Source organism: Neopsephotus bourkii, unplaced genomic scaffold (genome assembly GCF_033783945.1).
Source record: "Neopsephotus bourkii isolate Nb327-2 ecotype Australia unplaced genomic scaffold, CSIRO-AGI_Nbou_v1 NB_301, whole genome shotgun sequence".
Taxonomy (NCBI): Eukaryota; Metazoa; Chordata; class Aves; order Psittaciformes; family Psittacidae; genus Neopsephotus; species Neopsephotus bourkii.
In genome coordinates, this window is record NW_026900810.1 from 301,771 (window position 1) to 316,413 (window position 14,643).

The 14,643-nt window shown below is 43.7% G+C and overlaps 1 protein-coding gene across 1 annotated transcript; it reads right to left on the reverse strand.

The window, feature by feature from the left end:
- Window positions 1-4,336: 4,336 nt before the first annotated feature.
- SYNJ2BP (synaptojanin 2 binding protein) lies at window positions 4,337-12,747 on the reverse strand. Its single transcript, XM_061347122.1, has 4 exons — window positions 12,469-12,747; window positions 7,989-8,125; window positions 6,402-6,497; window positions 4,337-4,928 (listed from the first exon to the last, which is right to left on the reverse strand). Exons 1-4 carry the CDS (start codon window positions 12,539-12,541, stop codon window positions 4,788-4,790), a joined length of 447 nt encoding a protein of 148 aa, XP_061203106.1. The 5' UTR covers window positions 12,542-12,747; the 3' UTR covers window positions 4,337-4,787.
- Window positions 12,748-14,643: the final 1,896 nt, after the last annotated feature.

Here is a 14,643-nt window from a genome sequence, read left to right on the forward strand (position 1 = left end):
ACATGGAAAGGTGAGACAGACAGTAAGAGCAAAAAGCGCAGGCCTGGAGCTGGGAGTTCTCATGACATCAACACAGGTCTTCAGAGGCGTTCCTAAAACTGGAATCTAGCTGTTATTGCTTTGGAGACTGGAGCATCCTCCTTAAAATACTGGTACTCAGCAAGAGCTTCGTCTGTCCACTTAATCGGGGTAGATAAACAGCTCACTCTACAGTGAAGCTTGCCTGTGATCAGTTACAGCTGCAGCAGGAAGGACAAAAGCTTTCAAATTTGACAATGAAAGTTGTTTGCGTCTGCGCAACACTCCTCTTCATTTAAACTCATGTACATTCTCATCATATGTGGACCCTTCTTCAAGGAAGCTTTGAAAGACCTGGAGTCCGCCTCAGCTGTACATGGGGAAGAGACACAGCAGAGCTCCATAGATGACATACACCAAGCACAGCAGCACAGATGCAGCATGAGTCTGCCAGAAGCTAATCATGAGGAAAACCCCGAGGACAAGAGTACAGTCAAGGCTCTCCTTCAGACTTCGCCATGTAACCCTTTCCTTGAGCCCCCAGCTGGTGGGACACTGTAAAGCTATCCGCTCTTCAACCTGAGTAGAGGAAAATGACTTCTAGAGGCAAAATCCACGTCAATAAATTAGGAAAGAGCACGGGAGGAAGACTGCCCCCTAAAGCTCATCTGACCTGCATCAGCTTCTTCCAGCAAGAGAATAGATGAAGCTCGCTGACCACTCAGCTGTAATCTACTTCACATTCTGATAAATGTATTTATTTTTTCTTTATAGCAATGCTATACGCTATAAGCATGCACCTGTTAGACAAAGAATTCAATAATCAGGAGATAACCAGCAGTTACTGAAAAATCATAAACACAGGGGGAACGTTGCCTCTCTACCATACTCCAGTGTTTTCACCAATGATCTGGTAAAAGACAAAACTAGTCAGGATAGTGGAGTGGTAAATATTACAGCAGACAAGGCAGACAGAAGAGTCATCTGGGCCCATAAGTGCGCACAGCTGACACAAATAGGAGATGCAAGTCATTAAACAAAATACAAAGTCAGACACCCTCACCCACATCACGGAGGTCACACCAGGTCTGGACAAGGATTCAGAAATTAGAATATACAGGCACTTAACACTCATTTCTGATGTCACACTATGACAAAAAGGAATTGCTCTTTTGATCTACTACCTGGAATTAGGAGAATTTGCCTCTCATGTGGCAATGGTATTTATTCTGTGGTTTACAGGTTCCTTAGGGCACCTGAGAAACCAAATGAAGAGGGAAAGCTGTACAGCACTTCTAATATATTTCTAAGTTATTTGAGAAAAGACAGCTTTTAGGAGCTGACTTAAATTCACTTTGCACGTGTCTGCACCTTCACCAAAAGAAGACGTAAGGGTCTGCAGATAAAAATTAGATGGAAAACTCCTAGGATATGGTACTGGCATGCTCAGTAGCAAGACTCCACACATGGCAGAGGTGTCTGGATTTTACAAAGTAATATAGGAACACTGGAAAGGGTGCAGAAACTTCTCAAAAAGTATCTTACACTGAGAATCTAGGGGCTCAGTTGGCTTCAGTTCTTAAAAATAATGTGAGAGGTAGACAATTACAACACACAAACCCCCTCACAGGGACGGACTATCAGTTATTAGAGGTCTCTTTCATCTAGCACAGAACAACTTAACAAACCAGTTGTTGAAACCTAAAGGCAAACTGAAAGCAAGGCACCATTCCCTCCCACCCACTCCTTTCTAGTTTGTTTTAATAAGAAAGTGCCAGAAGTGGTGCATCTTCCTATCTTCAGATCAAGTCTGGCTGCTCTTACTGCTATGCTTAAGTCAAGTATGTATTATTAGCACACATAATTCAGGAGACTCTTGAGAGACAGAAATGTCTATAATATACAGGAGGTCAACCTAGATGGATTTCCCTTCAAACCACACATGAAAATCCAGGCTTCTGCAGGTCAGTAAGTTCACAATAAGGTTGAGGGAACAGATGAGAATAGGAGAAAAACACGGGGATTTAAGAGTTCCAGCTGTGCTCAGTATTAATGGCAAATGAGCTCTTTAAAAAACTCAAGCTTACAAATCATAGCCAGAATGCTTTTTATGTTTGTCCTCAAAATTTCAACTTACCTTTTTCCCTAAAACCCAGATTTAAGTTTTAACAAAACCTAAACCCACTTGCATTTACTAGCTGTCCTGGTTAGATTTATTTTTAATTCACTTCTTTCACAGTTGCAGACTATATATATACACTGTTCATCGTGAAGATGAAACTCAAGGCTACAGAAACTTCATAGTGGAAAAGATTTTGGAAACACACAAAGTTTAGTTGAGACTGTGCAGCTGTTCAAAGTAATATGAGCCACAGCTCAGCAAAGTTTGTGGTTGAGGTATATTTTCCACAAAGATTTTGTCAATAACTGGGACAAGAGGCGGCTGGGGATTGGTGGCTGGGCATTGAGTGCTGGTATTCCTCAGGCACTGGTTTGAAGGTGGCAGATGTAGGAAGGTGTTCCTGAGGGTCAGACTGGATGGTTTAAATTCTGAGTAAAAACTACTATTCAGACTTCTGGAAAAGACACTGAGTTTATGCTGTGATATTTAAAGTACTCAGTAACTGTGAAAAGAAACCCAAAGGAACACTATGCGCTAGAAGGGCCTTTTCTTGCTCAATAAGCTATGTCAATTATCTGGCCATTGGATACTCTGCCTCTGTAATAAACTGCCTGCAGCATAGACGGCAATCATATCTGAACAGTATCAAAATCTCAAAGCTGAAAATAAAAAAACCCAAAACAAAATCAAAGGCTTTGCTTTCTCTGCTTACTTTCATTGGAAATGCGTAAGAATAACCACTCCCTTCTGTGAATCCTCATCCTACTAGCCTGTTCCACATACTCCCTTACAGAGAAACTCAGCTTAGACAAGGGCTAGCCAAAGGCTTGTCTCAGACAGACCTTTTTCATACTTTCTGTATCTTAATTCTGACGGCTGACACAACAGCATCGACTTCTAATCATCCATCTTAATCCACACAGGTGCTCCATGTGGTGACCACAGCCAAACATTCAGAGCATGTCACAGACAAGCAAGTTGGTTCATGCTGCATCTGCAAAGATCTGTCTGAACAACAGCCCTTCTGCTACTGGGCATAACTAGTTTGACAGCCAAGGCAAGTCACTGCATGCACCAGCCTGGGCCATCCAACACCAGTATACATTCACCAAACCTCAAGTCTGTTCCCCTAAGAACATTGAGCAAAATTCCTCCTGTTTCATCTCCCCCTTACACTAGAGCAGTTTATAGGCCAAAACAAGATTTCATGTGGTCTAAGTGCTCTGAAACTCCATGGTGATTTAGGAATGTCATGTGTAACAGCATACCATTTTTATCTCTAGCAGACAGCAGGAATACAGCCCTGAGCGATCACAGAACAATTTCAAATACATCAGCGATGTCCTGCTAGAATAACAAAGAACAGAGACACCAGTTTTTCTTTGTTTTAATATATATATTGCATACGGGATTTTTTTTTTTTTTGCATCATACTTTTCTTTTAAAAAACCAACAAAACACATTGATATCTTGGAAACAAGGGAAACAGATCTTCCCCACAAACCTCACGTCAGCTGGGGCATTTAAAAGCATCCATATCACAGTGATGAGACCCTGCAGGTAAATTCAGCAATGTGCTTTTCAGAGCAAGGGTGTCTCCCTTTGGTTTTATTCACTACGCCTTACTCTGGCATACATCTGCCAGTCTATCTCCTGAATATCACATCAGTCTTCACAAACAGTCTCTCTTGGCTTCTCCCTTTCAATCATCGTAAGATTCTCTGACTGCAGAGAGCAAGTTAGCTGCTACAGGAAAGTTTTTTTAAGTGTTCCCCACACAAAAAATAACCCCCAAACCCGACCTTTAACCTGAGCAATGCAGACTTCAACCCACTTGATGGAGGGAAGGAATACTGCTCATTACTAATTTAAGGATTCTTCTGCAGCTTCAGCATGCCCAAATCTCTTGCCACTGCTTATCCTTGTGCTTCAGTTGTCTGCCAGTCCCTCTCCAGTATGCTAGCATTTTGTGGAAAGTTTTCTCTTACAGTTCTGACCCAACAGTGAGAAGTCAATCAGCAGGCTATCTTCTATCTTCCTAGAACTGGTGGAATACCTCATCAATACTGCACATTGCTGTTAAATCAGCAGCTACACTGATGATTTTAACTGTGAAGCCACACATCAGATTTTGTACATTTTTCCTAAGGTATTCATTTAGCAACAACCAACAAAAATTCAGTGGAAAAGATAATATACCCTCTGTGTTGCTTCTCTTTATTCATGGTTCAGACAGGGTTCATTAGTTTCAAGAAAAATACAGTGGAAACAAGGCAAAGCCTGTAGTAAATGATTGTGATTTAAAACCACCCCAACCCCCACACTGTTTAACCAAATCACATCTTAAAACATGGTACAGATGAGTGTTTGAAAGTTCATGGTGCAAAATAGAGGGGGATGTCAAAACCTCCTCAGATAGTCAAAAAAACAGCTATCTCACCCTATACGTGAACAGAGTGATCTCCCCCTTTTCCTCTCTGCTTCCATTCACCCTGCAACAAAATCAATATATAGAGAACATCAGCAGCAGCTTTATGATAGGCAATGATCTTCTTTGACTTCAGTCTGTGATAAGATCGTTGATTCTCTATCTTTAAATTACGTCAGAGCTGTGTAAATAGGCAGTGATATCCAAAACGTGAAGTATTCACATCCGCTGTCGATACCTCAGCAAGATCCAGACTGCTGCTGCAGCAAGTGCCAGGCCTGGCACAAGAATGGCTGCTAGAGGAAGCCCACCTGATTCTCCATCGCTTTGATGACCCACAGGGCCATTCTGTGGCTGCAACTACAAGGAAAAAAAAGTATTTGCGTCAGAGCCCATCACAGGAGAGCACCCACTTTTGTGCCACAAGCAGGTGGTTCTGTGAGGATGTGCATGATGGTTTCCCCACAGACCTGTACATTCCACACATGGGAGGGCTAGAACGGTTTTGGATTGACTGAGCTTTACTGCAGGGTTCCCAGTCACTACCAGGCACCCTCATGTTTCTCTGCCACTTGGTAAACTAGGGCTCTAACAGCTGGAGCTGGGTACATTTCATGCAGCAGAAGCAATGACACATATTCCCAGTCATCCCTTCCCACCACACCATTTCCTTGATGTCTTTACGAGGAAAAGGACATCACTAATTCTCTTTGTTTTTTTCTTCTTACTTGCCCTGTATGCTAGTCCAGAACATTTACTCCTTTACTAAGGGAGTAGAAAAGGGGCCTCAATGCATCTCTCCCCACCATCATGCTTCAGGCTTTGTCAACTTCTGTGCTAGCTCCAAGTTACAACAGTGCATTCAGGATTCCTCTTTCTATATCCAAAATGATGCCAGTATATTTAAACTATAGCAGCCCACATTTCATAGAATCATTTAGACTGGAAAAGACTTTAAAGATCATGGAGTCCAACTGTTAACCAAGCACTGCCAAGTCCACCGTTAAACCATGTCCCTAAGTGCCCCATCTACCCATCTTTTAAATACCTCCTGGGTGGTGACTCGACCACTCCCAGGGCAGCCCATTCCAATGCCTGACAACCCTTTTCAGGAAGAAACTTTTTTTTTTTTTACTACCCAATCTAAACCCCCCTGGTGCAACCTGAGGCCATTTCCTCTTGTCCTATTGCTTGTTACTCAGGAGAAAAGACTGACAACCCCCTTTGTCCATCCTCCTTTCAGGAAGTTGTAAAGAGAGATAAGGTTCCCCCTGAGCCTTTTCTTCTCCAGACTAAACAACCCCTATTCCCCCAGCCACTCCTCATTAGGCTTGTCTCTATACCAGCTTCACTGCCCTTCTTTGGACATGCTCCAGCACCTTAAAGTCTTTCTTGTACTAGTGGGCTGCACACACATCTTGACACTAAGCTAAGTGATGACTACTGAAACAACAGGGGAGTTCTGCCTCCAGTAAGATTTTGGCCTCTGAAACAAAACTGGAGAACTGAAGAACTTGAGATTTTGTCTTCACAGACAAACCTTTGCCTCTGAGAAAGGAGATGTCTGAGAAAACACATCGTACTCCAGCAAAACAAAGACCTGGGTACTTCTCCAAACTCACCTCTTCCATGATACTGATACAAACAAGTAATGCATGGATGATTACAGCTGTGGTCAACTAGAGAGGCTACAGTTCAAATAAAATCCTTGTATGCATAATTCACACTGAGCACCTGGACATATTTTTCTGCTACATGATATAGAGACCTATCAATCATAGAAACCTGTCTAAACTGAGACAGAAGTAACCCTAAGAACCAGGTAAAACATACCCTGCGCTGAATTTTCAAAGACACGTCACAGCCTGCATTCCTGAACAGTTCCACAGCATCCTTATGCCGCAAATCCTTCAAGTCTCTGCCATTGACCTAGCAAAAAACGAAAAGGAAAACCAGTTGCTGAAGGGCAAAAAGCAAATTTTTAATGATGCAGGCTAGCACAAGAAGGAAATTAAATTCTTCCTTTTTCACAAAATGATGCATTTGGGGCATGATACTATAATCAGCAAGATTCATCCATTCATAGTATAGATGTATTTTTATATGTTGAGAGATAACATGAGAAACCCCAAGCCACAACACAGGTACTGAAAATAACTACCTAGAAGCAAAATCAGAATAGAAGGCAGCTGTGTCAACAGCAAGCTCTTATACTGTTGCTTTACTGGCAATAAATCAAAGGTGTAATTCTGACAGCTAATGAAAATAAAAAAGCAGCTACAGCGAAGTTATTATTATGAGTGTCTTTCCCACATTGTTCCTTCTGCTGCTCTACCTTTGAAACCCTTATGTTTGAAACAGTGTGGTAAACATACATTTAAAAGCACAGGGACATAACAAAAGAAAACAAAAGAAGACTTACATACATTTTAGCAGTCACTTGAAAGTGTTAACATTTTTCTTAATTTAAAATAATATCTCATGGCAATAGGTTTTATAACCTAATTGATTTCATTCACTAACTGATGACATCTATCCTAATTTTATTTTTTCATCCCCACTACCCCTAACTGTATCCCCTGAGATCACACCCAGTGCCTCCTTTCTCTTGATATTTAGACTCCCCAAACACAAGTACATAAATATTAAGCTGTCAAGAAAAGTTGCGATAATATTCTCTATTTAACTTAGTATCACTTTCTGGATCAATAACAGGCTCCAAGTACTGCAAGGCACTCCGTAGAGGCTAAATGACTACATGTGGAACATAATAAGTGTAAAATAAAATTAAGCAGTATTAAAAGACTATGTATCATACTAGAAGAGGCTACGTCTTCACCCAATCACTTCGTAAATCATATTGTCTTGTATGATTGCCAACTGTTTGAAGAACCAGTGGGACTGAACATCAGCCATTTTAAAACGTTTTTCTAAAAAGGGAACTAGCCTGTATTATTCCTGATCAGCTGAAATGAAGAGTTTTATGGCCTAGAAGTTTTACAGCCTAAAAACCCCCCTGAGCAAAAGGATTATTTAAAAAAAATGGAAACTTAAGAGATGGAAGACCTTTATTTACATGTGTATCAATGACAATCTATTGTGAGAAAGAGAAGGTCTGATGGAATCTAAAACTTCTGGGAACCAAGTCAGAGGAAACATAAATGTAGCACCAAGGAGTGCTTCTGAGACAAATCAAGAAGGCAGAAGAGATGGGCCCATGTGTAGAGGCACTCATCTCCCTAGTGCTCAAAGTTCTACCAAGACCCCCAAGACAGCTCCTCCACAGACTGTGTTCAGCATCACCTAACTGTATTCATCAAACCCTCCCTCTCTGTGCACTGCGATGGCAAACCCGCATCACTGATCATGTCTGATCACAGCACTTCAAGAACACATGGGGCGACAGAAGAAAGGGCTTACCGATAAAATTTTATCTCCTTCTTGTAATCGGCCATCAAGGTAAGCTGCCCCATCCTTTTTGATCCGGCTGACATAGATGCTGCTGTCATTGGAAATGTACTGCTGATCTGTCCCACCAACAATGTTGAAGCCCAGGCCTAAGGTAAGCCAAAGAGAAAGCTGATAAGAAAAAGCTCAAAGCTTCAGACATTCTTACTGTTGTTGGAGACTGCAGCCTCCCAGTTGTCCTTTTCTCTCCACCATACTAAAACTCACAGCACACAAGTCTGCATCATCCTTGCCAGCCACCACTGTCTAGAAAAGTTATTCTCATGAAGCTTATCCTGAAAGTAGAAAGAGACCCTGAATGCCTGAGGGCCCAGATGCTTCATTCCATAAAGCACCAATGAGCCATTTTGAGATGGGTGTTGGGGAATACTGAGGGACATGCCATTGTTTTTGAGATGCTGATTCAGCCCTCAGCAGGAATATACCTCTTCAGCACAATGGGAAATGAAAAGAATGAATTCGACATTTCACAGGAGGCTATGGTAAATTATTACCTTTGAGCAACAAGAGATCATGCCTGACAAGCATGTCATGAGCTGGAAAACAGAGTTAGGAAAGGCAAGGAACATTAGATCCTGTCTACAGATAAAGAAGCAGGCAAGCAGAGCTGCACTACCAGCTCGAGGTCACTCAGAGCTCAGAGATCCCCTTCCACATCTCAGGAGCTAGAACTGGCATCCTTCACCTCCGTGAATAAGATTAGCTTAGATGCAGCTACTTTAAATTGTATATAATCACTTTGTTCTGTTTCAGGGATTCAAAACATGAAAGGAAATAAAGACAAAGTTCTCGGATTTAAAGCAAAACAAAAGAAAGAATATGCACACATTAAACAGAACTGATGTCCACATTTCTGTTGTGTTTCATATTGTTCTTTAAAGCAAGCCTAAACAGAACTGATGTCCACATTTCTGTTGTGTTTCATATTGTTCTTTAAAGCAAGCCCTGATTACAGATATCTAACTGGAACCAGTTGCTGGATTAAAGTGCAGTTAAAGATTAAGACTTCTTGTTTCATCAAAATTGAGAAGAATAAATTGAATTAAAATTGGAAAACCACAGGGAATGAGACCACATTACCCACTTTGCATGCAGCTAAGTCTCTCAGTAAATAATTATACACAACAAGGGATGGGAAACATTCCCTAAGAAGAGGCTTGCAATGAAGAAAGAAAAGTCAAAGAAAAAAATTCACCAGAACAACAAATATATAATCAAAGTAAATGGGGGAGGGGAAAAGGGAACCCTCTTTTTTCTGATATAAACCAGTCATCCAATACCTCTTGTTGAGAACAGCTGAAGTTGAATTCTCCCCCTGTTCAGCCAAGTTGGTTTATTTATTTTCGCTTTCTTTTTTACTTTCTCTCAAGCTGGGACTCGAAACTCAGAGGAGAGTTGCAAATAAAAGTAAAAACACCTGGTGCTTTGCTGGGAAGCAGCACTTTAAATCAGTCATAACAGATCAAAGGATGTACTAGATGAGTCATGCTATTTTAAGTATGCATCTAAAGCTGGGAAGTAAAGAAATATTAGCAGCAATATTGCCACAACTCCCCCTCTCTTCCCCATCCCCTTCCTGGAAGCTTCAAATAAGGAAGAAAATAGAAGAAGCAGCAGACTGAAGAAACACTGACATTTCAGCTAGACTATTATCTATTCCAAGAAGGGACAGCTGTGCACAATAACACAAGCTTGGGTGGGAATTAAAAAATAAATCTGAAAATCCACAAATATAAATTATTTGCCATAAAACCAATAATCTGGGAAGAGGGGGAAATCTGCAGAAAGTATGCAGTTTAATCAATACTTATGAAAAAGCCAGAAAGAAGGAAACAGTTTCAGAATACATTCTCTCTCACATATATAAAAAAAAAAAAACATATAGAGATATATATATACATATTAATTAGAGAATCATAGAAGGGTTTGGGTTGGAAAGGACCTTAAGATCATCAAGTTCCAACCCCCCTGCCATGGGCAGGGACACCTCGCTCTAAACCATCTCACCCAAGGCTCTGTCCAACCTGGCCTTGAACACCACCAGGGATGGAGCATTCATAACTTTTTTGGGCAACCTGTGCCAGTGCCTCACCACTCTCACAGTAAAGAACTTCTTCCTAATATCTAACCTGAACTTCTCCTGTTTATGTTTAATCCCACTGCCCCTTGAAAACACAGATATTTTGCAAGTTTTCACCCACAGTTGGATGAAAAATTAAAAGTCACAGCATTGATCAGCAGAGGCAACATGAGATAGAAGTAGATCTTCATGACAAAAAGAAGCAGCAGCTCATGCTAGACCAAATTAAGTATTCACAGGGCTTGTTCACTGTGTACTTCCTTTCCAGCACTTAAACTTCCAATCTGGCTAAAAATATCTCCTCTATCACTCCTTGAGTGCTCTGCTATTCTTCTCCTTTCAGTTCATGCACCTATAAAAGCAATACAGCAGAACTAGGAGAAAAGCAACAAGAGGAAGAAGAGAGCACACAGTGCTAAATCCCTACAAGGGATTTAAATGCTTACAAGGGACCAGAAGTGAAACAGCAGAGTTTTAAAAGTAGGCTCTGGGCCAAACTGACCCTCCCTGAAGCTACAGACCTCCCTATGGCTCATTTAAACCCCTTAAACTTAAAAGAAAATAAAATCCCTCAAAATCAGAAATTTACAAAATTATGATTGGCAGGCTTATGGAATGAGATTACAAATTGAACCAATGAAGTTGCTTAGTTTTCCATAAAACCAAAGTTTTCTGCCTAGTTTCAGCCTAGCACTTCAGAAAAAGTCTGAAACAGAGAAAAGACATACACACACTGTCTTGCCATTGTACATACACTCACCTCCTCAGCAAACTTTTGCCAGAGATTTTTAGTATCAGACCTATTCTGAAAAATTGTAGTCAAAACTCCAACTAGAGAGATTCTGGGATTACACTGTGCTTTACAACTAACAGTGCTGTGTTTCTTCACAGAAATGAGTTATATCTCACACAGTAAAAGTATCAAGGTTTTAAGGACCTTCAAATCAAGTAACATAGCTAGAAACCTAACTAAAAATACACAGCCCATCTTAATGATGGGACAAATGGTACTCCTGGTAATAAAATTTCAATTGCTATGGCTGCATTCAAGACTTCTCAACCCATGACCCTTCATCACTTTTCAACTAGCTCAAAATTTTAGGCTCCAAAATGTACAGAAACAGCTTTCCCATCAGAACCAGCTTCTTTTAGCATAGAATTTTCATTGACAAGCATAGCTTCAATAGCTTGAGCTCAAGGCTGTGCAGGCAGTGCTACGCAGCCTTCAGACAGGTGCCAACTGCACTGAGCAGAGAAGGCAGAGGACTGCCCGCCAGGCTCACCCTTTGGGTGTTATTGCTGGCACGGGGGCCAGGACCAACCCCAGCCCTGCACAGAACTACCTGCACTCCCGAGAGAGGAAAATGACACATACACCAACAACGTGGGTGCTGCAGGTCCCCCGGGGGACTCGCAGAGCCAAGGCCGGCCTGCAGCCGCACCCAGCAGTGGTGCAGACAGAAGTGCTGCCACGTTTTCTCTCATGCTCATTTTAATTAAACAGCAGGCCTCACGCAACGAAGTGCAGCTCTAGCTCCAAAACCTCGCTGGGCCTGCAGTTCTTTGGAGCCAGGATTTTGCTCCGGAGCTGTACACCTGGTGCTAACTTGTTGCACTTCTGGAAATGCCATTTGAATAGCATCATAAATCCTGTGAAAATACAAGGGTGGACAGGCTCCTCCAGGCTTCCGTGAGAGCACACGCTGTTGTGACAGGAAAAGCAAAGCCAAAAACACGCCCCACATACTGCCCTATCCCCTCTCCCTTCCAGCCTGCGCACCTCTCACTCACTGCCCTGAAGCCCTCCTTAATGCTACCCCAGCCACCACAACGCTGACAGCATTAGAACATGATCACTTTCACTCATGCTTTTCAAAACGCCCTCTTATTTCGGGTGCCCCACACGGCTGAGCGCCTGCCACCTCACTTGAGAGCAACAGGCGCTGCCCCGGACATGGCAGGTCCCGGGAAACCCAGACGTGAGCTGCTCCTCCGCGGACACCGCTCGCAGAAGACAAAGCCTGCCCCAGCCAGCTCCCCTTACGCAGGTCACGTCTCTCCCCGCAGCGGTGTGTCCGCCACGGGCCGTTGCCACGGGCACGCAGCGGCAGGAGAGGCCGCTGGGACCGGAACCGTCCGGGCTCCCGCGCTGGTGCCGGGGAACGGGCACTGTACTCACCGCCGGGACCCTCCGCCACCGCCGTTCCAAAGGGGCTAATGCTCCCCCGGCCCCACTGCCGCCGCGCTCCCAAAGCGGCCTCTCCGCCCCGCCGGGGCTGCGCAGGCCTCGGCGCGGCTGATCCGGCCCGGGCGCCGCCGAGGCCGCGCGAGGGGCAGCTGCCCCCGGCTTACCGGAGGATCTGCGGGTGAGGTTGATGATCTCCTCGAAGAAGCCGCCGCTGCCGCCCGCCACGCTGCCGTTCATGCTGCGGCCTGAAGGTGAAGTCGGCTCCTGGGGCAGCCGCTTTCGTTTCCTCGGCCGCAGCCGGAGGGCCACACCGCGGAGCGCTGGGAATTGTAGTCCGCGGCCGGCCGCGCCGCCCGCTGACGGGACCCTGGTGCCAGCCGGCTCCCGGCTCGCTGCGGGCACGCGGCGGGGAACGTTGGGGCTCAGCACCCGCCTCTGCCCGCGGGGCCCGGCCTTCCGAACCAGCCGGGCTCCCGCGGTGGCTGTGCCATCGGGAGCGGTGCCGCGTGCGCGCCCGAAGAGAGGCACATCCTGAGGGCGGAGGGCATGGGACGGCCTGTGGAACGGCGCTTCTCCTTCCAGAGCTCGTGATGGGTCTCCCGGCAGAGATGGGCGAGGGCCGTGCCCTGGGGAGCATGGCACAGCGACTTCCTGCCCCATACATCACCTTTGCCCGGCACCGCTTTGCTCCCCAGATCAGGGTGGACTACTTGCACAGGTTAAGGAGCAGGAGAGATGTGACCTGCTCCCAGACCTCTTAACTGGCCACACAGCAACCATAGAATCATAGACTCAAATAGGTTGGAAAGACCTTTAAGATCACCAAGTCCAACCTTTACCTCACCACTGCCAAGTGCACCACTAAACCATGCCACTAAGGGCTTATCTACACGTTTCTTGAGCATTTCCACAGATGGTTATTCCGCTACATCAGATCAGTTAAGAGGCAGAAGCAAAAGCCCAATGCAGACAGGCATCGTGGACAGCATCTATGCCAACTCCTACTTATCCTGCAGTGCAATGCAGTGGTAGCCCTGTATTCAGAACCACAAATAGCACTTGAACTGCTGTACTGACCACCAATGCTGGGAACAATATTAACTATGTCTTCCAGAAGGTGCTCAGTTTGAGGATTTGAGAAATTTCCTCAAAACTCTACAGAACAGGTAGTTACCTACATATAAAAGGCAAAGTAGTTCAACTAACAGAGGACCCACTTTAACCTGGGGCTCCTTAAACTGGGACTCCTGTACCTCAGGGAATTCTTAGGAAAAAGATAGCAAGGCAAAACTTATCCTGTTATTTCCTTATTAAACTTTATCCTCGTCTATTTCAGCACAAGCTGCAAGTGTAGCAATGCAATGACAACATGGAACAATGAAGAGGGCCAGGTGCAATTAAATCACCTAACTGCTTGGTGCTATTAGGACAGCCACATCTACACGGGAACTTTTCTGATGAAAATGAGGACCAGGTGCTCTGATCTTCAGTGTAACACTAGCAGTTTGCTTGTTCTATATTGTAGAGCAGATAAATTCAGGAGTCCGTAAGTGCAAATAATCTTGGAATGAATGCAGTCAAAAAATATTTGTTTAACAGGGAGAGACAGCCTGGGTGCTATGGTGAAATCAGAAACAACAATATTTCAATGACAAAATCTTAGGGAGGGAACTTGCACATTTTATACAACACATGCTCATCTTGCTCACATGGCCTAAGCAGAAAAAGGAACAAAATGCACAGAAATACTTCTGTCCAGAGCTTGCTGAAAGCTTCCTCCCATTTAAGTCATGTTTTTTTAGATCAGTCATTAAACATAGAGAAAAATGTAAACTGCAGCGTTTTATTGCTTTGTCTTTTCCAAAATTACGTTTGCAAGTAAGCTTTTATAAGATAAACTGTGCTTTTATTTACACCTTTGTCTCTTCAGTATGCAGGTCTGTAAGTAAGAACTCTCTCTTAAATGTTTCTGTGATCTCAGCATAGACCTATACTCAGTAATTTATGGTATACTATCAATGAGCAAGAGCAGGCCATCAAGGTGTCAGCCTGAGACTTTTACCACTGATATTTATGTATTTAAAAAGCAAAATAACTCTGCCAGTCTTTACTAGTTCTGCATAGCTACAGTTGGAAGGTGCTGGCTGTAGTGCTTGCAGTACTTTTTACTTTCTCCATCTTTCCCCTCATCCGCATCCCCATTGTTTGTCACCTTGCCTTCAACATTGTTTGTTTGACTGTTAGTTTTCAGAGGAACAACCACCACCCCACCCAAAAAAAAACCCAAGAGTCTCAGGTTTTAAGGAATACATTTGGGTTGTGAGTCAAAGGACAGTTAT